Source organism: Perognathus longimembris, chromosome 6 (genome assembly GCF_023159225.1).
Source record: "Perognathus longimembris pacificus isolate PPM17 chromosome 6, ASM2315922v1, whole genome shotgun sequence".
NCBI classification, from domain to species: domain Eukaryota; kingdom Metazoa; phylum Chordata; class Mammalia; order Rodentia; family Heteromyidae; genus Perognathus; species Perognathus longimembris.
In genome coordinates, this window is record NC_063166.1 from 79,719,843 (window position 1) to 79,745,070 (window position 25,228).

At 58.6% G+C, this 25,228-nt stretch overlaps 2 protein-coding genes across 2 annotated transcripts; one reads left to right on the forward strand and one right to left on the reverse strand.

Moving 5' to 3' along the window:
* Positions 1-5,474: 5,474 nt before the first annotated feature.
* On the reverse strand, positions 5,475-21,907 carry LOC125353895 (zinc finger protein 64-like). The gene is made up of 6 exons (XM_048349632.1): positions 21,768-21,907; positions 18,684-18,914; positions 16,261-16,422; positions 15,376-15,438; positions 13,679-13,930; positions 5,475-6,910 (listed from the first exon to the last, which is right to left on the reverse strand). Exons 1-6 carry the CDS (start codon positions 21,826-21,828, stop codon positions 5,616-5,618), a joined length of 2,064 nt encoding a protein of 687 aa, XP_048205589.1. The 5' UTR covers positions 21,829-21,907; the 3' UTR covers positions 5,475-5,615.
* LOC125353759 (vegetative cell wall protein gp1-like) lies at positions 21,827-23,314 on the forward strand. The gene has a single exon (XM_048349415.1). It carries the CDS (start codon positions 21,827-21,829, stop codon positions 23,312-23,314), a length of 1,488 nt encoding a protein of 495 aa, XP_048205372.1.
* Positions 23,315-25,228: the final 1,914 nt, after the last annotated feature.

Sequence of the window (25,228 nt, forward strand, 5' to 3'; positions counted from 1 at the left end):
CGGAGCCTGTCCCAACCTGAGAGTCACGTGGGGACTTTGTGTGAAAAAACATGGCCAGGTTCAGCTACCAATTCATGGTGTGTGTGTGTGTGTGTGTGTGCGCGGCACTAGGGTGTGAACTGAGGGCCAGGGTCTGGGCCTTGGCTTTTTTTCACTCCAGCCTGGCCCTCAACCACGTGAGCCACATCTCTGCCTCCAGCTTGTTGATGCTTACTTGGAGATGAGAGCTGGCCTTGAACCATGGTCCTCAGATCTCAGCCTCTTGAGGAGCCGGGATTACAGGCCTGAATTACTGGGGGGGGGGGGCAGGCCCAGGAATCTGGATTTTTAGGTTGCTGCAGGTGAGCTGGATATGATGGCTAAGTCCTAGAAAGATGGCTGGGGCCCTGTGGGGGTAGAACAGCTCCCTGCGGGCCTGTGTGTGTGTGCGCGCGCGTGTGTGTGTGTGTGTGTGTGTTTCACAAGCAGATGTGCTTCCAACTTCCTGGTTGGTTCGCAAGTTGTGAATGGACCCAGGGGCTCGGAGCCCGGCCAGGTCGAGTCACTGCAGGTTGAGTTTCTGAGACTTCTTTTTCGGCGGCTTTGGGGCCGGGGCGTGTAGCTACCTCTACTGTGTTCTTGTCCCCCGTGTCCCCTAAGCAGGTGTCAGGATCCTGGAGAGACCTGAATGGTGGGGGCGCGCCCTCTGGGGAGGGGGGGGATGGGGGATGGGAGATAGCTAGTAGCTGCTGCTTGTTTATTCCTTGGCTTTTTAGGATTCAAGTACTAGGGGTCCTCCCTCCCCCCCAAAAAGAAACCCAGTACCTTAACCACCGACGACATCTCAGACCAAGTGCCCAAGGCAGCCTGCTGTACTCTAGATCCTTCTGCCCCCCCCCCCCCAAGCTGGGATCACAGCTGGGCGCCATGCAGCCTGCTTTGTTTTTGAGACGTGCCAGGCAAAATTTCCGCCCTGGCCTGACCTGGAAGTGGGGGCCTGCTGCCTCCCTCCCCCACCCCCACCCCGCAGCACAGCATGCGGAACAGCATGTGGGAACAGCTGCTCCCACAGATTATCAAGTTGAATGTCTAACTTGACCAGTCACATTGATCAAAAATGGGATTTGCCGGGGACTGGTGGTGCAGGCCTGTAATCCTAGTCGAGAGGCTGAGTGAGATCTGAGCCCGCTACATCTCCACGCTTATCTCCAACTAGCAAAAAGCCCATCTGGGGGCATGGCTCAGGTGGCAGAGCTCCAGCCATAAGCAAAAAAAGCAAGGGGCTGGGCATGTGGCCTCGTGGTAGAGCGCTCGCCTAGCATGCATGAAGCCCTGGGTTCGATTCTTCGGCGCCACATATATAGAAAAAGCCGGAAGTGGCGCTGTGGCTCAAGAGGTAGAGTGCTAGCCTTGAGCAAAAAGAAGCCAGGGACAGCGCTCAGGCCCTGAGTTCAAGCCTCAAGACTGGCAACAACAACAACAGCAACAACAGACGAAAAACACCCAAACAACAGACACACATACCAAAAAACCCCAGCAAAAGTTGGGGGCCCTGAAGTGGGGTTCCAGGGCTCTCCCGCCGCCCCTCTCTCACACAGGCAGCTTTACGGAGAGGTTTGGGGAAGGCTGTTTTCCGTGGATCGAAGATAGCTTAGGAGGGTTATGGGCATGAAGAGCAAACTCGGTGTGATTCTCCTAAGTTTGGGACCACAGGCGTCTTCCCCTGGTGGCCATCGGAGAGAAATCGCCCGTGGAAATGTACATAGGGTGAAGCTTACACAAAGCACCTTTTCACTATTATGTAAATTGTAAGGGGGGGGGGGAGAAATAAAAACCAAAAAAAAGGTAAAGGTAACCTTTATTTCACCCTTGGCTTCTGAGGCCCCTCCCCCAGCCCCCCAGCCAGACAACCCTGATGGCGAAATAGCCAGGGCATTTCATAAACGCATGGAAGTCTGGATGGAAGGGAAAATTTAGAGTTTGCCGTAGGTAATCCCTTGCCGGGATTATTTATTCGTGGGGGTGAGTTCATTTTCCATCTGCCTGGGTATCTGTCCTTTTACGTTTTATTTTTGTGTGTGTCTGGGGCTTGAACTCGGGGCCTGGGCGCTGTCCCTGAGCTTTTTTTTGTGCTCAAGGCTGGTGCTCTGCCACTTGGGCCACAGCTCCACTTTCAGCTTTTGGGAGGTTCATTGGAGATCAGAGTCTCATGGACTTTTCTGCTTGGGCTGGCTTTGAATCTTAATCCTCAGGTCCCGAATGCCTAGGATTACAGGCGAGAGCTAGCAGTGGCTGGCGCTTTTATTTATGTTGGCCGTTATGAGTTAAGCTTGAACCCAGGACTTCATTTCACCTCAGCCTGTGAGTTACTTCACAACTTGGTAAATTACAGCCATGTAGAATCCTGCAAATCCCTGGCTCACAGGACTGCCCCCCTGGGGGCCGTTGCTATAGAAATGCTGACCAGTTCCTTTCAGCACTCCTGATTGGCTAATTTGCTGACTTTGTCCCATGTGCCACATCTGATTGGTCCCCTCCTGAGTTCAGGAATTAACCATCCGCACATGTCCCTGTTTTATTTGTCCGGCAGTCCTGAGGCTCACTTTAAATCATGATCTTGATGCAAGTGGTCATGATGGAAGATGGACCAGCACTGAATGTCTTTATTATTGAGGGAAGAATAAGGAAGATGGGGGATATACTTGATAATAGTAATAAGGAAGTTGATAGAGCCGCATGTCAGTGGCTCATGCATAGAATCCTAGCTACTTAGGAGGCTGAGATCTGAAGCCTGCAGTTCAAAGCCAGCCCGGGCAGGAAAGTCAGTGAGACTCTTAATCTCCAATCGACTAGTCAGGAAAAGCTGCAAGTGCTGTTGTGGCGTAAGTGGTATAGAGTACTAGACTTGGGCAAAGGAAGCTTAGGGACAGTGCCCAGGAACAGAAAAAAAAAAGGTCATAGGGCACCCCCCCCCCCCAAAGTTCAAAGATACTAAAATAACTCAGGGCTTGCGTGTTGCTCCTTAGCTTTCTCATTCAAGGCTGGCACTCTACCCCTTGAGCTACAGCTCCAATTCTGGCTTTTTGCTGGTTAATTAGAGATGAGTTTCACCGACTTTCCCGCGTGGGCTGGCTTCAAACTGTGATCCTCAGTTTTCAGCCTCCTGAGTAGCTGGGATTATGGGTATCAGCACCAGTGCTCAGCTAAGAGAACATTCAATGGATCTCCAGGGACAAAAGAACTGCAAATGTAGGGCAAAGGGAGTTCTTTTGCACAATACAAATGAGCAGAGTTGATCTGGGTGTGGCAAGCAGGCCAATGCAGAGCCCGGGGGAGGCTTATGAAAGGGGGGGGGGGGGTAGCCAGGGAGTCCCACCCCCGCAGCTCACCGAGGACCAGCTCAGGTGGTTCTCCACCAAGCCCCTGCGGAACAGACAACCGGCAGCAATGAGGAAGAGGAAGCACACACAAAACCACAGGCCAACTCAGCTTGCGCATGCGGAGAAAATGGCAGGGAAACCAGGGAAAATGCCGGGAACTGAACCAGAGCAACACACTGGGAACAAAATCCAGCCGGGGGCGTGAGGTAGGGTAGGACACTAACCCCCCCCCCCCCCCCCCCCCCCGTGTCTGTCTGCTTAGTAGGGAAACCACAGCGCTTACAAGATACTTGATAAGCAACACAGCCAGAGGGGAAACGGAGTATAGAGCCATAAAGACCAGCACCCAAAGGAAACCCACACACTATGACCTTGGGGAATTCTAACGCCCATCATGGTCAAACTAGAATCTCAACCAAGGCCCAGCAGGATCAACACTGCCACCGTCTGGAGGTTCTGGCTAAGGCAACAGGACCAGAAAACAATAAAGCCTGCAACTATGGTAATCTGGAAGTGAGGGGGCTATTCATCGTCATAAAGCACCAGTACTAGATCCTACATTTCCGGTATGTAGTATTAATCAATATGCATTTTAGCTAGGAGTTGAACAAATATATCAAGATGGTTTTTATGCTTGCAAGAAGTAACTTTTAAAATGGAAAAAAAATCCTATCTAGTTACATGATAGAATAAGGAGAAACAAAAAGCTAAATAGCAGTAGACCCTGTAAGTTATCTGTAATCTTACTGAACAATGTTTATAACAGTAATGACCATCCCGGGCGAAAGTCAGTGAGGCCCCCCTTGAACCAACAAGCTAGGCATGGTGGGACATGTTTGTGGCTCCCGGCATGCCCAAAGCATACATAGCCTTGTCCATGGCTGGCCTGGTACAAATAAGAACAGTTAAGACCCTATTAGGAAAGCCAAGCAAAAGGAGTTGGAGGAGTGTTTCCAGGGTCCCGAGCCCACACTGCAGGTCTGCCCTCTACTCCCGGACAAGTTGGGCTTTTCCTAAGTTCATCACCACCTTGCACTTCCCTAGCTTCGTGTTCAGGCCTGGAACACGTGCGTGTGAAGCGTCATGACCTGCACGGCCAGCTTTAACCTGAAGAGTTGGCGTAGGGTGAAGATGTCTGGGAGTAGTCTCACCCCCACCCAGCTATCCCAGGACGAGGACCCTTCCTGTCCTTCACTCCCTCCATGCTTGCTGACCTTGGGAAGCTGCCGCTTACCCGACTCTAGAGAATCTCCTTAGGCAGAAATGGGAAGTTCCAGCTTGCCCTCGGGCGCCACCTACCGACCAACTAGCAATTTAAAGGGGAACACAATTTGAATTCCCCTGTCAACATATCCCGTGCACGGGAAAAACCTAGGTGCCTTTCCAGAGCCCTCAACCAGACCTTGGACCTGTCGTGATATTAACAGCTCAAAAACACTCCGGGAAATCCTCCCAGATCTCAAGGAATTTAAGTCCTATTTGCATCTAAATGGAAACGTCAGGGTAGTCAGTGTGAAATTTCAAATAAAAAGTTGGGTGGACCACTTTAGATAGCACCGAATATATTCGATGTAACCATGGAGGAAAGGTTTCTGGGATGTTTACAGTTATTTACATCCCAGATCACAGCCGGACTCTCAAGAAGCATTAACATTTTGTACATTTTCATCAGTATATCACTTTATTCGTGGCCCATTGGCTTGTCAGCAATGAACACTGTTTTCCACGGCTCTGCGCTCCCCGTTACTCAGGGTCCTGAGATCTGAGGCTCGCTATTGCAAGCCAACTCTGGGCAGGAAAGGCTGGGATCTACTGCCAGCAAAAAAGCTGGCAGTAGATCTGTGACTCAAGTAAGGGACAGAGCAACAGCCACCAGTGAAAAAGCCCAGGGGCAGAACCCAGACTCCTCGCATTCAAGCCCCAGGAGCAGCACAGGAAAAAACAAAACAACAACAAAAAAAACACGTGAGTTGGAAACAAATATCTCCACTAAGCCAATGCATTTAACCCCAGCTTCTATCCGGTATCCTGTTGGTCACGTTTAGGATTCTACAACAGCTGGAGGCGATTCCAGGGAAGTTTCCAGATTATTACAGTTGAAAGAAAATTACAGTAGGCAGTAGAAAATACAATTTATTATGTGTGTCACAACGATCCTTCACACTTCGAGAGCAAACCTGGCGTGGCGTCCTGCCAGGCTCTGTCGTCTGGGGGGGGATGTCCCCCGGGGGTGCTGCGGTGGGGGTGGGGGGGGCCCTAGTCTGGTATGGAGTCGGCCGGGCAGAGCAGCGCGGGGTGGGCGGCCGCCTGGATGATGGAGAAGCTGGGCTTGGGCAGGTCGGGCTGCGCGGAGGAGAAGATGGGCGGCGCGGCGGGGGCCACGGCCATGCTGGGGCCGCCGTCGCTGACCACGGTCACCTCGGCCACCTCGGCCGCGCCCTCCTGGATCAGCGCGTTGAGGCCCTCGAAGTCGGCGCAGGAGATGCCGGGGCTGGCGATGAACGTCGGGCCGCCGGCGCCTTCCGGGGGCCCGGCGGGCGGGGCGGCGGCGGCGGCGGCGGGGATGAGGGCCTGGGCCGGGGCGGCCAGCAGGACGGGCGGGCTCCCCACCTGGGCGGCCGGGGCGGGCGCGATCAGGCTCACCTGGCGCAGGATCTGCAGCCGCCCGCCGGCCGCCAGCTCCTCGGCGCCGCCCGGGGCCACCAGGCCGAGCGCGGTGGCGGTGGCGGTGGCGGCGGGCGCGGCCCCCTGCACCACGGCGGCGGCGGCGGGGTCGGCCGGGGGCACCTGGGGCCCCACGATGATCTTCACCCGGCCGCCGTCGCCGAAGGCGGGCGCGGGGCCCGGCGGCAGCGGCGCCTTGCCGGGGTGGATCTGCAGCTGGAGCACCGCCAGGTCGGCGGCGGCGGCGGCGGCCTTGTGGGCGTGGCCTGCGTGGGCGTGGCCGGCGTGGGCGTGGCCGTGCTGGCGGCGGTGGCTGCGCAGCGAGTCGGCGCGCATGAAGGCGGCGTCGCACGCGTCGCAGTGGAAGGTCTTCTTGGCGTCCAGCCGCGCCAGCTGGCGGCCGCCCTGGCGCCCGGGCTCGCGGCGGGGGGCGGCGGGGGCGGCGGCGGCGGGCGGCGCCAGGTGGCCGTGCGTCTTCTTCAGGTGCTTGCTGAGGTTGCTGGGCTGCTTGGTGTCGAAGCTGCAGAAGCTGCACTTGAAGGGGCGCTCGGCGCAGTGCACGCGCTCGTGCACGCGCAGCGCGGCCTTGCTGGCGCTCGAGTAGCTGCACTGCGAGCACTTCTCCGGGCGCTCCGCCTGGTGCGCGCGGCTGTGCTTGCGCAGCGCCGCCCGGCTGTCCCCCACGAAGGCGCAGTGCGGGCACTTGAAGCTGTCCCCGCTGTGCTTGATGCGGATGTGCGACTTGAGGTTCCCCTTCATGGTGCAGCGCACGTGGCAGAACTCGCACTTGAAGGGCTTCTCCCCCGAGTGCACGCGCATGTGCCGCTTCAAGTCCGAGCTGATCTTGAACTTGGCGCTGCACAGCCAGCACTGGAAGGGGGCGTCGCCTGTCAACACAAGTGAGTTTCCGTGAGAACAAGAAGGCAGCGCACCAGAAGCGCTGGGGAGGGGGGGAAGGTGGGGGGGGGCTCCTCTATTCCCCAGCTTAAACCCCCACCCCCCTCCACAGAACCTGGAAGAAAACTGGGAGAGGGAAAACAGATTTATTCCACGGTCCCAAGTACACCCCGGCTACTCAGGAGGCTGAGATCTGAGGACTGCGGTTCCAAGTCAGCCCCGGGAAGAAAAGTCCATGAGACTCTGAGATCCAACGGACCACCGAAAAGCCACACGCGGAGGCGTGGCTCACGTGGCAGAGCGCGAGCCGCGAGTGGAAAAGCTCAGGGACCAGTGCCCAGGCCCGTTGCTGGCATGTACACACACGTCCACGCGCACACAAATCTACTGTACGCCGCCTGCGAAAGCCACACTACGGTTTGAGTAAAGCGCCCACTCCTCGTAGTTAATGGTTCACGGGGTCCACGCTCGCCACGCGTGGCCGCGTAGCCCTTCCAGCGAATCAAGCACCTCTTTCTTTTTTTTTTTTTTTTTTTTTTTTTTTTTTTTTTTTTTTTTTTTTTTTTTTTTTTTGGCCAGTCCTGGGCCTTGGACTCAGGGCCTGAGCACTGTCCCTGGCTTCTTCCCACTCAAGGCTAGCACTCTGCCACTTGAGCCACAGCGCCGCTTCTGGCCGTTTTCTGTATATGTGGTGCTGGGGAATCGAACCTAGGGCCTCGTGTATCCGAGGCAGGCACTCTTGCCACTAGGCTATATCCCCAGCCCCTCAAGCACCTCTTTCTATCTCACGCGGATCGACAAGTGTTTATTGCGCAGCATTTTAATCTCATACGCCAGCTGTGCTCACGCGTCATGAGGCTACAGCATCCAGCTGCTTGTTTGACTTATTTTAAATACATTCCTATTTGCTGAAGGATGAGCAGGCGTGAAATGCAAACAGCGGAAGGAACACGAGGCGCCAAATTTCTCTCCACAAACACGGAATACAAATTAGCTCAGGCGCCCATAATTCAAGTGGGTGGCCCCCCCCACCCCCCATTTCCACATCGCTTAGACTGGCACAATGGCACAAAAGCACCCAAGGTTCTACGATTGTTTCTGGGATGGCAGCACTGCCCTGGTCACTGCCCCGGGTGGACCCCCGTGACCCCCATGAAGCGGGCGCTGGTATCCACGTTAGTTCTAACACTGTAAGTTGTTCATGTGTAACCACACGGGACGACATGGCCGGCCATGGCTCAAGTAGCTGTTTGTTTAATCCAAGTTTGATTCCTCGGGCCACCCACTGCAAGAGGAGAACGATGTCCCTGCTTTGTGATGTGTGACCTCCATGTCGCCGTAAGCTGGTCCAAAATACAGCAAAAGGGCAGCGGGAAGCCAGCCAGGAAGCGTCCGGGGAGCTGAGGAGCCTCGTCCTAAATGGGCGGCTTCGGGTTAGGCTAACCGGGCACTGAGCTTCAGGAAGAGACGGCACCAAGCTCACGCGCTGCAAACTCGCGAGCCGGGCGTGGGAAAGCGCGCGCTGGGACCAGGTCCGGCCTGCAGCCTGCATCTGCAAATACAGTTTTCCTAGTTGTCCATGCATGGCAGCTCCCGCAGCTCACAACAGCACAGGGGCCGCTGGGATACAGACGACGTGGCCCCCAAGTCTAGGATATTTATTTTTGTTGGTTGTGGGGCTTGAATTCTGGGCCGGATGCTGTCCCTGAGCTCTTTTTGCTCAAGGCTGGTGCTCTACCACTTTGAGCTACAGCGCCACTTCTGGGTTTCTCTGGTGGTTTACTGGAAGAGTCCCATGAACTTTTCTGCCTGGCCTGGCTTTTGTTCTTGCCAGCCCTGGGGTTTGAACTGAGGCCTGAGCACTGTCCCTGGCTTCTTTCTGCTCAAGGCTAGCACTCTACCTCTTGAGCTACAGAGCCCCTTCTGGCTCTTTCTGTGTATGTTCTGCTAAGGAATCGAACCCAGGGCTTCGTGCTTGCTAGGCAAGCACTCTACCACTAAGCCACCTTCCCAGTCCCCAGGCCTGGCTTTCAACCACGATCCTCAGCCTCCTGAGTAGCTAGGACTATAGGCATGAGCCACCGGCTCGTGGCTTTTTCCAGCTTGGTTATTACCTCTGTGCCCTACCCTCCGACAAAGTCCAGTGCTTAAAAAGTTCTCTGTGTAGCTCAAGCCCCACTAGTTCCCCAGCTGATCTTTGTTTCTATTTTTTTTTTTTAAGTGTCAGTACTGGGGCTCAAACTCAGCCTGGGTACTTAAACTCCGGGCTTTAGCTTCTCCATTAAGGCTGCTGCTCTACCATTTGAGCCACAGCTCCATTTTTGGTGGTTCACAACAGACAAGAATCTCAGGGACTTTCCTGCTTGGGCTGGCTTCAAACGTTGATCTCAGATCTCAGCCTCCTGAGTAGCTAGGATTACAGGTGTGAGCCACTGGCGCCTAGTGAGGGTATTTTAAATACACAAAACTAAAATTAAAATAAAAAAGGAACATAAGAGAAATAAAGCATATAAAAGTAGTTACTGAAATAATTATTAAAGTAGTAAAAGAAAAATTTGTTGTCACAGGGGCAGGTGTGCGTGATCAGTGAATCAAACAACAAGCTTGGTGGCAGGTGTTGTGTGTGACTGGGTAGTTTCTTTGTAAACCCAGATGCGTGTCAACCATGCTTTACTGTAGCCGAGCGGCATGCTGGTGACATCGGACTTCTCCCGGTGCCACGTTACAGCTACCGGGCCTCCTGTCACGTTCCCAGTCAAGTTTGCGAATCTTCTTCCTAAGTTCTATTCATGGGTTCCTCTGAAGAGATGTCTGTGGCACCACTGCTAGGGCCCCTGACCAGAATGTTCCACAGGATTCCAGTGACTTCCATGCCCAAAGCACAGTGACGGGCGTTCCATGATGTCAGCAGTCATTGGAGAGCAAGAGATCCAGAGAAACCAGCTGACCAGAGCTCACAGCGAACCCGTCCTGACACGGAAGCAAAGCACCTGCGGCCCGTCAAACTCGCGGTTCATTTTGGTGGCATTTCCTTCTGTGTGTGTGTGTGTGTGTGTGTGTGTGTGTGTGTGTGTGTGTGTGTGTGTATACCAGGCCTTCAACTCTTGCTTGGCTTTCTTGTCTATACCTGGCATTCTACCACCAGAGCCACGCCTCCAGCCCTGATTTTTGCCGGTCATTCTCGAGTCAAGCCTCAAGGGCTGGCCTCGAAACACGATCCTTAGATCTGAGCCTCTTGGGTAGCTAGGATGACCGGTGTGAGCCACCGGCGCCGGGCTACGCATTCATCTCCTATGTGAATCACCCCGGCTCGGAGCTCGTGGCGGGCTCCGGACGGCGCGTCTCTGCGGCCCGGAGCCGCAGGGGGCGTGCGCGGGACGCGCCGATCGAAGCCAACAGATCCCTTGAGTTTAGGTTGCTGTTAAAATGCTTGAGGACGCAGAAAATGCCATCATTGGGAAGGGAGGAGCAGGTGCCACGACCACGAAGCTTCCCCGGTGCTACGGACTTACAGAGGAGAAAGGGAGCGAATGTTCCGGAGACGGTGTGACAATGGCGCACATCAAGAATGGCCCGCGCCCAGAAATGGCCGGTCGCGTTCAGTCAGTGAGTGCAGCCTTCAGCCCCAGTGACACGGGCCGGGGAAGATGGCCGAGGGAAGTCCGGCCCAACCAGTGCCTGAGCTTGCGAGAGTAAGTGACACGGCTGTCCCCAAGCCTGCCACCTCCCGTGCCACCGTGTGGCCTCCTGTGCACACACGCTCCCCCAAAACAAGGGGGGGAGCTTCAGCCACACGCTCCACGTGGTACTGGACGCCCCCGGACCATTTGGAATCATCAAGCCTAGCTGACAGGAGCGGTGGCCTGCAGTGGCCTTGTCACCGCCTAGGCCGAGAAGGCCCGGCGTGGCCCCTGGAGGAAGGCAACAGCCACGCCGTGCAAGCGGGCCCTCGCCCGCGGTGCAGGGGGCAGCCAGCCCGGCTCAGGGGTCCCCAGGAGTGCGGGCCCCTCGTTCTGTGTGTCACTGTGACCCCCCGACTCCACAGACCGGAAGTAGAGACCGGATCCAGTGTGGGGGTTAGGAAAACGGCATTCCACGTCGCATGGCGGATATCTAGCACACTCATTTGTGATGGATCAGAAGACGGAGTTGCGACTTGCGTGGAGAGAGGCATTCTAAGCACCGGAGGGGAGGGGCTTTACACGCTGAAGGTATGATTAAGGACTCCAAGAGAGAAAATACACCGAAAAATTAAGAACCAGCGTTTCCAAGCAGAATCTGGAAGGCATGTCGGAAGTAGAGATTTGCTGGATCTAATCCCTCGTCTTCTCAAAGCTCGACCGAGGCCACGGGACACAGGTGTTCAGGAAGTTCATCTCATGGGACCCAGGAAAGAGCGAGGTAACGCAGTTCAAACCCCCCAGGGAGCCCGATGCTAGCGCCTCACCCCTGCAACCGCAGCTCCCCAGGAGGCTGAACTCTGAGGATCGCGGTTCAGTGCCAGCCCAGGCAGATCAATCTCAGAAACGCCCATCTCCAATTAACCAGCTGGAAGCTGGGCATGGATGGAGGCGTGGCTCAAGTGGCAGAGCGCCAGCCTCAAGTGAAAAGACTTGGAGGCAGTGCCTAGGCCCTGAGTTCAAGTCCTAAGCCAGGCATGGAAACAACCTGGCAGGAATTAAGCTGTGTTGAGCAGCTCCTTTAGTTGGATGTCCAGCTGCCCAACACGCAGGGCAGGTTGTGGGGAGGCAGAATTGACCCCTGAGTTTAGAAGGAGAAGCAAGATTTCAAAAGAAGAGCGTGGCTTTTACCACAAAGACTTTTTTTTTTTTTTGGCCAGCCCTAGGACTTGAACTCAGGGCCTGGGCACTGACTGTCCCTGAGCTTCTTTTCCTTAAGGCTAGCACTCCACCACTTGAGCCACAGCGCCACTTCCGGCCTTTTCTGTGTATGTGGTACTGGGGAATCGAACCCGGGGCTTCATGCATGGTAGGCAAGCACTCTACCAGTAAGCCACCTTTGCAGCCCATGATTCAGTTTTTTGTTTTTTGTTTTTGGCCAGTCCTGGGCCTTGGACTCAGGGCCTGAGCACTGTCCCTGGCTTCTCTTTGCTCAAGGCTAGCACTCTGCCACTTGAGCCACAGCGCCACTTCTGGCCATTTTCTGTATATGTGGGTGCTGGGGAATCGAACCCAGGACTTCAAGTATACGAGGCAAGCGCTCTTGACACTAGGCCATATCCCCAGCCCCCCATGACTCAGGTTTTTTTTTTTTTTTTTTGGGCCAGTCCTGGGCCTTGGACTCAGGGCCTGAGCACTGTCCCTGGCTTCTTCCCGCTCAAGGCTAGCACTCTGCCACTTGAGCCACAGCGCCGCTTCTGGCCGTTTTCTGTATATGTGGTGCTGGGGAATCGAACCTAGGGCCTCGTGTATCCGAGGCAGGCACTCTTGCCACTAGGCCATATCCCCAGCCCCCCATGACTCAGTTTTAAAGATAGCTTTATGGGCGAAATTATTACAGCCTGGACTAAAGCCAAATGTCAGAAGCCCTCCTGCCCAACATTTCCCGGAGCCAGTTTTGTCTTCTTTCCCGAGTGGCTAAGGGAGGCAAAGGAAAGGCTCTCCCACAGCAGAGCCAAGAACTGGGAGCGCCCAACACCCATCAGGATACCTTCCGGCCCCGAGCGTGGGGGTCTCAGACAGGCTGGGTGAGATTTGGGGGGGCTGGGGAGGGTGTGAATGCATCTGCTTGTCAGGGAGATGTGTGGGGTGCTAGGGATAAAGCTGGACCGCGACTGTTTGTAAAAAACGCTCCCGATTCTTCCTCCTGGCGTCCCTGGCCTTTTCCCGTGACCCGAGGTGACCTGTGGTGACTGATCTGCGGCTGGGGTGCGCTCAGCCGGTCCCCAGCACCAGGTCCGGCCCCTCGGGCTTGCTCTGGGCAGTGTGATGCAGGCATACACGTTAGGGCTTGCTGGTCCCTCTGCCACGGTTCCAGGGCCCCACCCAGTGGACACCCAGCCTTCCCCACACAGCAGTTAAACCGAGCCAACGGCAACGATCCTCTCCTGGCCTGAAGCGTGGGAGCAACGCACGCTCACTACACCATGCCACCAAGGTAATGGTTGTTACACAGCGTCCTTACGTTGGTAGCCAGCTGATACCAATACACATACCCAAAGAATGCGTATCACGTATTGAAGTGTCTACTCTGTTGATGTGGGGGTGTGTGCACACAGTGTTGGGGATTCCTCCCCGCCCCCAAGGCCTCTCGCGTGCTAGGCAAGGGTTCTGCCACTGACCCTCATCATGCTAAACCAATCCGAGTACACTTCAAAAATCACCGAAACGCCTAACCACCTCGCAGACATTCGTTGCGTGTGTGTGTGTGTGTGTGTGTGTGAGCTGGTTCCGGGGCTTGAACTCGGGGCCTGGGCGCGGTCTCTTAAGCTTTTTCACTCTACCTCTACCACAGCTGTACGTCTTGGAGGGGTGAACTGGAACTAAGAGTCTCATGGACTTTCCTGCGTGGGCTGGTTGGGGGGGTCACAGTCCTCAGATCTCAGCCCCTCAAGCAGCTAGGACTGCAGGTGTGCCCACCGGCACCCGCTCACCCTCCTGGCGTGTATTTCTAGCCCAGGAGTGCACTTTCACAAGTGCGTCCGTCAGCGGGGAAGAGCATGGTCAGGCAGCTCTGCAACACACGTGCACGCGCCCATCCCTGGCCTCCCCCGCCCCGCGGCGCGCACGCGCACTCACCGGTGTGCGAGCGCAGGTGCACGGTGAGCTGGCTGGAGTTGCGGCTGGCGTAGGGGCACAGCTGGCACTTGAAGGGCCGCTCGTCCGAGTGGATGCGCAGGTGCTTGTTGAGGCTGCTGCTGTCCGCGGCCGCGTAGTCGCACGTCTTGCACTTGTACGGCTTCTGGCCGGTGTGGCAGCGCGTGTGCGTCTTCAGCTTGTCCTTCCGGCTGAAGCACTTGCCGCACGTGTCACACTTGTGCGGCTTGTCCCCTGCACACACAGGACACAGCAGCCCTCAGGCACGGGGACACGCGGCCTCGAAATGCACACCCGTGGAGGGCAAAGGGACCGGACAGGCAGTTTGTTCTGCTTATCGCAACTAGTTGCTTACTGCATAGAGTTGCGGATGAGTTCTTTATTAACTAAAGTAGAGAATTAACTATGATCAAAGCACCGTCAGGGATGGGGGGGCGGAGCCTGGGGGAAGCGAAGGATGGGGCGGCATTGTCCAAATGAACAGGACCCTCGAATTCTCGGCTCGACGCTGCCCGGAAGTGCCAGACGCCTCTCATCCCAGCTACTCAAGAGGCGGAGAGCTAAGGATCAAGGTTCAGAGCCAGCCTGAGCGGGAAAGGCCATGAGACGCTCATCTTCAACCCACCGAAGAGTTGGAAAGAGAGGCGTGGCTCACGTGGCAGAGCACCAGCCCCGAGCAGAAAAAGCCACACGAGAGCACAAAGCCCCGAGTTCAAGTCTCAGTACTGGGGTACGTGCACACACGCACGCGCACACCCCATCTGCCTAAAAGATATTCTCCACGCAAAATTCCGGTAAACACCGAAACAACGTTTCTCTATGCTCTTGGGTTTTCCACTGGTGGCTTCAACCACGGCACCGAACCACAACCACAACAGAAGGCGTGGCGCAGCCGTGTCTACAGTGGGCTGCACTCAGCGTGCACGGGTTCGGGCCTGCTGAGCTACTTCCTCTGGACCCTGGCTCTCCTCCTTCTCTAACTGAACGTTATTATCAACTGCGGAGGAACGCCATTCCCTAAGCCAGGTCACCAGTAGCAGGCACCTGGGTCAGCGTTGCCCCTCCCCCCTCAGCCCCTCCTGGCTCTATGCAAGTCCAGCTTCTCCTATGCATTTGTTCCCCCCCCCCCCCCCGCCCCGTTCTGGGGTTCTGGGGTTCAAGCACAGGGCCTCCTCCTCGCAGGCAGGCGCTGGCGGCTTCACCGCCGGAGCCCCACCCCGCCGCTCTCGCTTTAGTTTTGAGTGTGTGCACACGCACATGTGCACGCCAGTGTCCTGGTGCTTGCACTCACGCCCTTGCACTCCGGCTTGGCTTTTGAGCTCAAGGGTGGCGCTGTACCCCTCGCGCCACAGCTCCACTTCCAGGTTCTCGGTGGTTCCTTGGAGGTGAGTCTCATGGACTCTGCTGCCCGGGCCGGCTTGGAACCTGACTCTCAGATCTCAGCGTCCCGAGGAGCTGGGATTACAGGCGTGAGCACCGGCACCCGGCTCAGGACTACATTTTTCACGGCTGTAGACATTTTCAGCCCAGCTCGCGTGTGAAGGAGTCCTCTGTGTTTGCGTCACACGCGTGCGAGCTCCTGCGTGCGCCGTGGGGCTCGGGGTCCGTGTGCGGCTCCCTCGCCCCCAGCCCCCCACACCCCCCATCCCCCGCAGGCTGAGCACGCGTCCGTCACTCACCGGTGTGGATCTTCAAGTGTCGCTCCATGTCCTTCATGCCGTAGGCCGTCTTGAACTGGCAACCTAAACACCACCAAGGAAAGATCAGCTGCACACGGACACCGGACTACGGAGTGGAGAAGACCGGCGGCACCGTCCCTCGCGGACGAGGGCCCCCCTCACCCCTGCGCGCGCGTGGGTACGGACCAAGGACGTCACTGCGGTCCTCAGAGGCTACACGGCCTCGGTCTACCACCAGGAGGCACCCGCCGGTCACCCGGGCGGCTCGGGAGGCTGAGATCGGAGGCTCGAGGATCAAAGCCAGTCCTGAGCAGGAGAGGCCACGAGACTCTGCCCTTCAATTCACCATCAGAGAGCCGGAAGTGCAGCTGTGGCTCAAGGGGTAGAGTACCGGGCTTGAATGTAAAAAGCTGAGCAAGCGTGCGAGTTCAAGCCCCAGGCCTGGCACGCGCGCACACACACACACACGTTTCAAAATCACAAGAGAAGTAGGGAAGATTCAACCCGATGCGACGAGTAAGGCCCAGGCTAGAGGCCTGGGAGAGACCCTGGCCAGGGAGGACACACATCAGCTTGGAAGCATATATTTTGGGGGGGAGTGTCTCCCGCTTAGTCGGCTTGCCTGCTCCTATCTGGTGGCGCTCTACCACCCGAGTCCTGCTCCCAGTCCAGCCTTTCGCTGGTTATTTTGTAGATGGAGTCGCAAGGACATTTCTGCCCAGGCTGGCTTCCACCAGCACCCCAGCCCGGGCTGTGGGTTCGAAGCCAGGCGGGCGCTTTGGAGCAAGGCCGTGTCCAGCGGTCGGTCAGGAATGGACGGAAGAGCGCCGGGCCCGGGACACGCGGCCCACCCTCTGCCCACGTGGGACACGGCGCCACCCCTACCTGGATAGCAACAGTTGAGCCTTTTCTGAGCAGGAGGGGCGGCGGCCTTTTTGGTGCGTGCCTTGGCGGGGAGGGAGATGATGGTGGTTGTCTGGTTTTCACTGCTTTCCGTCGGCAGATACGTCTGATAGCCATGTTCAAACACGAACTCCGGAGCTGAAACTAAAGGACGGGGCACCCGTTCACATTCTAAATGCCGACACCCAGCGGCCATTCCCTCGGTCAGGACGGAGCCTGCCAGGCCGCTCTCCCTGGGCGGGTGGGATCATGTGAGCCGGCTATAGCCAGTGAGGCACCAGAGAATGTCTGTGGAGCACCGGGGCAAGATTCTTCTTCCCGAATTAAACTGAAAAATAAAAAGGCGGGGATGGAAAGAGAACCGTGGAGGAAAATTCTCTCTGGAAGCCCTGGATACCTGGATATCTTTGGGCACAATGCACTAAGGATGTGATGTCTGGAGCAGGGGCAGCCATTTGGTAATCATACAGGGGAGAGGGAAAAAACCATGAGGTGTTGAGAGCTGGAAAATGTGAGATCTAGACTCCTTGAGGGAATAAGCAACGTCTCCATCTTTACTATGTCTCCATGCCAAGTCAGTTTTCCGATAATGCACCGGGAACTTTCCGAAACCGCCGCGGAATCCTAACAAACCACCGTGAGAGAGCTGACGGCAGAACCCGGGGGCAGAGCCGGAGGCGCGAGCGCTGTCCTCTTGGCGAGGGTTCCAGGCCCCCTTGCGCAAGCACGCGAGTCCTCAAGGCAGGGGAGACAAAGCCCAGGTGCTCGGCCCCCCGAGGGCCCACAGGGCTGAAATCGCGGCTTGCGGTGCTGCCTCGAGGCCGGCCTCAGATCAGGATCCTCCCACCTCTGCCTCCAGCGGAGCTGGGCGTGCGAGCACGCGCCCGCGCACACTCGGCCTGCCCGCGTGGCAGATCTCACACTCACGCCCAGCCCCTGCCACTCGGGCCACTGGGCTTCCAGAATGTTTATCAAACTCACGTCAGACCTAGCATCGTGATGGATGTTGGCTTGTCCCGCGGCGAGAATATCTGGGCCACGGGCTCCAGGCACGGATCGTATTTTCTTCTCAAACACACACCTTCTTTCTTTGAATCTAAGCTACGAGGCACCATTCATTCACACGCGATAAAAATGCCGAGATTAGGCACACGGTAACCCGGTCCTTCGGTTTACGCTTCCCGTGTCGCTGGGAGCGGCAGGTCCAAGCCGTCAGGCCCGGTCAAGAGCCCACGCCACGCGCCGCCCACGCGTGGCTCGAATCCAGGACCCGCGTAGCAGCTTCCCCGGCTCCTGCGTGCGGCGGCGGGCGGTTTCCCAGCTCCCCCCGCCGGGGCAGCGGAGCGCGAGGCCCGGCGAGGCGGGGCGGAGGGAGGCTGTGGGTGCAGGGGCCGCGTCCCCAGGGAGCTTGTTAAGCACACAGCAGGCACCGTGTCCCTAATGAGGCCCCCCGGGAGCTGGGCCCCCAGGCAGGACGGCGATCCGCCAAGCTAATGGGGCACCAAAGCCGAGACTTGGGGGGGAGCTGGGTCCAGAAGGGGAAACGCAAGCCCGTTCTGCTGTCTCTGCACCGATTTATTCTCTCATTTCATTACCTATGTCGCTTCCTGTTCTAGAAGCTTCTCTGGAGCATTAGGCCACAGAAAACTCACACACATACTGCACTTGGAGCAACTTTTGCTTACAGCAATGTTTTCTGCAAGGATTTGCCTTCTTGGTTTCTTGGCGCCAGTATTGCGGTTTGGTCTTTGGGCCCCTGCACTGTTCCTTAGCTTTTCCACTCAAGGCTGGTTCTCTAACCACCTGATCCACAGCTCCACTTCAGGCTTTCTGAGTCTCATGAACTTTCTGCCCAGGGACTGGCTTTGAACCACGAGCCTCTCAGACCTCAGCCTCTTGTGTAGCTGGGATCACAGGTGTGAGCCACCGGTGCCTGGCTAAGTATCTGCTTAACATAAAGAGATCGCTGTGAGAAGCCTGCTTTCTACACATTTTGCTTAACACGTGCTATTTTAATTGCAAACTGAAAAAACAACAACCAACCAACAACACCCAAACCTAGCTAGGCAGCTGGCGTTCCACTGGAGCTTGTGAAAAATAATGACCCAGGCAGGGCGCTGGTGGCTCACGACTGTAATCCTAGCTACTCAGGGCGCTGAGCTCGGAGGATCAAGGTTCAAAAGCCAGCCCGGGCCGGAAAGTCTGTGAGACGCTTATCTCCAATGAACCGCTAGAGAAGCACACCGGGACTCCAACGGTAGAGGGCTAGGCTTCAGCTGAAGAGCTCAGGGACGGCGCCCAGGCCCAGAGTTCAAGCCCCGCAACGGAAAAACACAACAAAACGACCCAGCCAGGCCGGGCGGGGCGGGCTCTGCCCCACCCCCGGGTCCCCGTCCCCGTCTCACCTGTGATTGTCTGGGTCTCGGAGGTGATGGTGGTGGTGGTGGTCTGCGCCTGCGTGATGGGCACCGTCTCCTCCGCCACAAATTGCACGGTGCCCGGCGCGGCCCCGGCCCCGCTCAGCTGGCAGCCCGTCTGCTTGTGGGCCACGAAGGCGTCGAGGTTGTTGAACTGCTGCCGGCACACCCCGCAGATGTGGATGTCGGCGCTCAGCTCCACCAGCACGGCCGTGCCACCTGGAACCAACCCCGCGGGACGGCGGTCACCCCGGACGCAGCCCGAGCACCCGCGGGCCAGCCGCGGGCACACGTGGCGGACGGGGGCCCGGGCGGATCGGGCGTGGTGGATCACGCCTTCCATCCCAGCTAGCTACTCAGGAGGCTGAGATCTGAGGATGAGGGTTCGACGCCGGCCAGGGCAGGGAAGGCGGTGAGACTCTCATCTCCCTCCTGCTAACCACCGGAAGACCAGAAGCGCCAGGGTGGCTCAAAGCGGCAGAACACTACACTGGAGCTCAAAAGCTGAGTTAGGGATCGCGCACAGGCCCTGAGTTCAAGCCCCATGACCGACAAAAACAGAACAAAACAAAACACCCCCCCCCCCCCCCACGTGGCACTGTGGCTCAAAGTAACAGAGCGCTAGCCTTGAGCACAAAGTGCAGGCACAGGCCCTGAACTCAAGCCCCACGACAGGAACACACTTGCAAAGTCTCCCTCCCATTTCTACCTGTAACAGTATATGAACACTGCCTGTCCCAACTAGCTCTGTCCCATCAATACTTTGGAACCCCCTCCTCCCCCAGCAATTGCTGGAAGTTTCTGAAAAGACTGGCATTCATGACCAAAAGGGAGCAAGCAGCAAGGGCTAGGGTTCCGCTCTCTTCTTTTGGCTTTCCAAGTAGATGTGATGCCGGGGTTTCTGCAGCCTCCATGTCACTATGAGGAGGGTAAGAACTCTGCTGATTCTGGCCCTCACTACCCTCACCCTTGAGTTTGACCCTGGAACCAACTAATTCCAGAGTTTCTGCATCGTTCAGCTTTGTTATTTGTAATTAAAATTCATTCCTGACAGGGCTATTATTTCTCCACAGAAATGACACCAAGAGTTCATATGTGTTAATTACTTGCAAGGCACCTAGCACAGTATATAGCACTATGTTACACAGCACTACATAAATGTTTGTTAAGTAAGAGAATATAATTAGTCTCTACTAGGAAAAGTTCACTTTGTATTTAATTTGCCTTATTCTAGCAAAATACATAATAAAAGAAAATTTGGAAGAAACATGCAGTGAAAAAAAATCTTTTCTTCTATACTTTGTGGGAAAATTGTAACATATATGTGTATGTATACACATATGTAAGTGTGCACACACAGACCTGTGTGTGAGTGCACCGGCATTGGGGCTTGAAGTCAAGCCCCCAGTCCTCGGCTGGCTGTTGCTCAAGTTGGAGCTCTACTTCTTTAGCCACAGCTCCACCTCCAGCTTTCTGTTGGTTAATGGGAGCTGAGGATCATAGACTTTCCTTCCCAGGAGCCTTCAAATCACCGCCATCAGATCTCAGCCTCCTGAAGTGCGGATTATAGTGAGATGCACGGGCACCTTTACAAACACGTTCAAAATTAGACAAGTTCACACTGCATTGTAAAATGAATCTCTCTTTCCTTTGGTCCTTCCTGGGCCTTGAACGCTGGGTCAGGGCACTTCCCTCAGCTCCTTTTGCCCAAAGCTAGCACTCTACCACTTGAACGACAGCTCCACTTCCAGGCTTTTCTGTGGTTATTTGGAGAGGAGTCTGACCCTCATACCTGTCCTTATCAGTGCAGGCTTTGAACCGTGATCCTTGGCTCTCAGCCTCCCGAATAGCTAAGATGACATGCGTGAGCCACCACCAGGGCCCAGCTAAATCTTTTTCTGTTCTTCTCCCAGATGTATTTATTTAAGACAACACCCCATGACCTGGGACATGGGTTCCCCAGCACCTGCTGATCGGAGGTCAGCCGGGGACAGGAGGCAGAGCCGGCGCCGGGGGACCACGGACAGAGGGAGAAAGGAGGACTCCTCAGGAATGAGGCAGGACTAACACCTGAACAGGAGGACGTGAACACCCAGCACCTGAACAGGAGGATGTGAACACCAAGCAGGGCAGGAGGCACCCAGCAATGAGCCAGTCATGGGGCTTGAACTCTGGGCCTGGGCTCTTCAGCTCAAGGCCGGCGCCCTCCCGGTTTTCTGGAGATAAGCGGCTCATGGACTTCCCTGCCCGGGCTGGCTTTGAACCTTGATCCTCAGACCTCAGCCTCCTGAGTAGCTAGGACAGGCGCGAGCCACCGGCGCCGGCTCCCGCCAGTTGGCCCGTCTGGACCTGTCACTCGCCCGCCCGGGGACTTCGGCCTCGGTTCCCGTCGGTGAAGTGGGGAAAGGGGGCGGACGGGGCCTCTGGGAGGCGCTGGGGAAGAGCGAGCCCCGCCTTCGGGCGCCCCGCAGTCCCGGCCGGGGGTTGCGGGTCTGTAGCCCGCGTCCTAACCCATCGCCATCCGGGGGAGACTGAGGCAGGAGGGGGGCGGGCTTGGGGAATCCGCTTGGACTCAGTTGTGCCCAGGACACCCAGCCCGCGGCCCCAGAACCAACCCGGCCCTGGCGGCCGGCAACGGGGGTCGGGGACCCCTGTGGCAGGCGCTCCCCAACTTCCCGGGCTTCGGGGGCCGGAGGGGCCCGCGGGGCGGGGCCCCGAAAGCGTCTCGGCCGATCGCGCGCTCGCGGACGGCCGGCGCCACACTTTGGGGAACAATGAACCGAGAGGACCGCGGGCTCGGAAGGCTCCGGCCCCCCGGGGACGGGGGACCCTCCTCAGCCAGGAGCCAGCGGGGCCCCGAGGCCAGGGCCGGCCCGCGCGGTGACCCGGCGACCCCAGGTTCCCCGCGCCCCGGCGGGAAGGCGCCGGGGCTGCGATCCGGGCTCGGCCGCCCCCACCGCGCCCCGGGGGCCCCAGGGCGCCCCCGCCCGAGCCTCCCGGGCCCCCAGGCGCCGCCCGGCCCGGGCTCCGGGCCTGCGCGGCGGGCGCCGCCCGGCCGGGCCCAGGACTCACTCTGCACGGAGCCCGCCGCGCCCGCGGAGCCCGCGAAGCCGCCGTCGCCGCTCGCGTTCATGGCCGCGGGCCGCGCTCCCCGGCGCGGGCGCCGCTCTACATGGCGCCCGCCGCCCCCGGGTTCGCGCCGCCGCCTCCCCACTCGGCGCGGCTGGAGGACGGATGTGGAGCCGCACTTCCGCTGCCTAGAGGGCGCTGCCCCGCCGCCCGGCCGCCCGCTCCGCCCCGGCCCCACGGCGCCGCCCCTGCCCGGCCGCTCCGCCCCTGCAGCTCCGCCCCGGCCGCTCCGCCCCTGCAGCTCCGCCCCGGCCCGGCCGCTCCGCCCCTGCAGCTCCGCCCCGGCCGCTCCGCCCCTGCAGCTCCGCCCCGGCCCGGCCGCTCCGCCCCTGCAGCTCCGCCCTGGCCCGGCCGCTCCGCCCCTGCAGCTCCGCCCCTGCAGCTCCACCACGCCCCGGCCGCTCCGCCCCTGCAGCTCCGCCCCGGCCCGGCCGCTCCGCCCCTGCAGCTCCGCCCCGGCCGCTCCGCCCCTGCAGCTCCGCCCCGGCCCGGCCGCTCCGCCCCTGCAGCTCCACCACGCCCCGGCCGCTCCGCCCCTGCAGCTCCGCCCCGGCCCGGCCGCTCCGCCCCTGCAGCTCCACCACGCCCCGGCCGCTCCGCCCCTGCAGCTCCGCCCCGGCCCGGCCGCTCCGCCCCTGCAGCTCCACCACGCCCCGGCCGCTCCGCCCCTGCAGCTCCACCACGCCCCGGACGCTCCGCCCCTGCAGCTCCGCCCCGGCCCGGCCGCTCCGCCCCTGCAGCTCCGTCCCGGCCGCTCCGCCCCGGCCCGGCCGCTCCGCCCCTGCAGCTCCGCCCCGGCCCGGCCGCTCCGCCCAGATCCGGCCTCTCCGCCCCTGCAGCTCCACCACGCCCCGGACGCTCCGCCCAGGCCCGAACGCTCCGCCCCTGCAGCTCCGCCCAGGCCCGGCCGCTCCGCCCCTGCAGCTCCGCCCCGGCCGCTCCGCCCCTTCAGCTCCGCCCCGGCCCGGCCGCTCCGCCCCTGCAGCTCCGCCCCGGCCGCTCCGCCCCTTCAGCTCCGCCCAGGCCCGGCCGCTCCGCCCCTGCAGCTCCGCCCCGGCCGCTCCGCCCAGACTCGGACGCTCCATCCCGGCCGGGCCGCTCCGCTCCCGGCCTGGCAGCTCCGCTCCCGCCCACCGCTCCGTCCCGGCCGCTCCGCCCCGGCCCGCCCTTTCCGCCCCGCCCCGCTGCGCTTGGGACGCTCGGTCCCCGACGCCGGCGTCTCGACCGGTGCTGGGAGGCCCGTGTCCCGCTGCGGTCCGGACTCCGCGGACCCGCAGCGCCGGTCCCTGGGTGGCCCCGGCCCGAACCCAGGAATAAGGCGGTGGCGACGGCACCTAGGTGGGGGGCGCGGGGTCCCTGCCCCTGGGTCCCCAACGCCACCGCGCCTCCCGGGCCGCCGGGCCCATCCTGAGGTCTCTGACTCTAGGCCTGGGACCGGGGAGGCCGGGGGGCGCGGGGGGACCGAAGGGAGCATTTCCGAGTCCAGGTGAGCCCCTCGACGGAGAAAGGCCTTCCCCCTCCCCGCCCCCCGCGGTGTCGGCTGCCTTCCTGCGCCGGGCCCCTCTCGCCTCTCCCCGTGCGGCCCCCGCCGGCCTCGCCGCGTCCTCCAGACGACTCCCGGGGTCCTGGCTCACAGTTACCACCCTGAGGAAGAGATCTCAGCCTGCCCGGGCGAGTGCTGTCAGCGCTGCGCTTCCCGTGAGAACCTAGCGCGTCCAGCTCGGGTCTCCATTCCTCTGCTGGTCGCCATCCAGCTGGACAGCGTACCTGTACACCCGTGCGCGAGTCAGAGCCGAAGGCCCTGCACCCCCGCGGGTCCCCAGGCCCGGCCTCGTGCCTGGCACCCCGTGGGCCTTCGGTCCGCGCAGCTGGGCTTCCTGATGGAGTGCTGCTCATGGTCACCCTGAGCCCTTAAGCTTCTTTGCCATTTACTCTTGGGTGTTTGCGGAGGCCCCGGGGGCACCCGGCTGACCCCAGTGTGCAGCGAGCACGTGTGTGTGCACACACACACAGGCTGGGTCAGGAGCTCCTTTGCTGCTTCTCACCTTCTCCACCCTTCCCTCATCCTTTGCTGCCTCTGCTCCTTGGTCCTTTTCTGGGGCTCTTCTGCCTCCTTCTCACCTCTTTCCATTACCAGCTCAATCCAGGCAGAGGATAAAGACCATTCAGGGGAAGCCTAACAGGTTGCCCCAGTGGGAAGTGGCCCAGGGGTGTCTCCCAACCCACTGAAAGCACACATGGAGCAGCCCAGCTGTAGAGGCAGAAGGGGCAGGTGAAAGGTAGGGCATGCAAATATGGGACTGAAATACACACCAATCACATCCCAACTTCCTTACCTAAGGACCAAGTGGCCAGGGGAAGTACTCCCACCTGCCCACCCGCCCACCGTGAGAAGGGCTGTCGGGACAGCAGGGTCACCTAGACTTCACTGAGATTTGTGGTGGCCCAGCCTGGGACACTGAAGTTGTGGGAACAGGGTCTTCCGGGTCAGAGGCTGTGGATTCAGTAGCAGCTGTCGTTGCAATGCTCTTCGCAGCTGGAATGTAGCTTCCCCAAGGCGTCTGCGAAAGGTTCCAAGCATAATGACATAATGACATAATGACAGTCCAGCCAGGCACCCAAAGGACCCTTTTGATTGACAGCTCCCTGCTCAAGGCTGGGCCTGGTAGTCATCAATCACAGCACCAAATTGCATGTAACCCAATAACTTAGCTTACTTGCAGGAAAAGTGCTTATAGTAAAGAAAGATAAGGTAATTTGTTTGGTAGGAAATATTGGCTGTGGTAGGAGATACTGCTACTTGGTTATCCCTGGGATGTGGGACTGTGGTAAACATATTGTGGGAATGTGGGAGGGGATTGGGTTCCCACAAGAAAGTTGGAGGAAAGGATTCCTGTTACCAGAAGTAGGAAAGAGGTGTGGGCATACCAAAACAAACAAGTCAAAAAGCCCACTGAAGGTAGCTAAATAATAACAGGCTGAATTAAAACTTGGGCCAGAAATCTCATGAGAATATCCTCTGAGCAAAAAAAAAAAAAAAAAAAAAAAAAAAAAAGTAGCCTTTTCTGTGGCAGAGACAACTATGCGTCCATCAAAATTCATCTCACCCTGCATGGAGTTGTGTCTAAGGAGCTGCTACCCACCCAGGCCCAGGGACCACAGGTCCCAGTCTACCCCTTGGCATTCATCCATGTGACAGGACTCAGACAATGACATTTAAGCATTTTCTGGCGGTTCATCGGAGAGAAGAGTCTCATGGGCTTTCCTGCCTGGGCTGGCTTTGAACTGAGGTCCTCAGATCTCAGCCTCCTGAGCAGCTAGGATTACAGGCGTGGGCCATCAGTGCCCGGCTTGATAGGATGTCTTCTGAATGGACAGTGGAGAGGTCAAGAGCATCTCAAAGT

Excerpts from the sequence above, each read along its gene's own strand:
- LOC125353895 (XM_048349632.1), bottom strand. The coding sequence starts at position 21,828 with ATGAACGCGAGCGGCGACGGCGGCTTCGCGGGCTCCGCGGGCGCGGCG. Across the intron at positions 15,439-16,260 it reads GCTCAACTGTTGCTATCCAG|GTTGCCAGTTCAAGACGGCC; the intron begins GTAGGGGTGGCG and ends GGTGGTGTTTAG. Across the intron at positions 6,911-13,678 it reads GCACCTGCGCTCGCACACCG|GCGACGCCCCCTTCCAGTGC; the intron begins GTGAGTGCGCGT and ends TTGTGTTGACAG.
- LOC125353759 (XM_048349415.1), top strand. The coding sequence starts at position 21,827 with ATGGCCGCGGGCCGCGCTCCCCGGCGCGGGCGCCGCTCTACATGGCGC.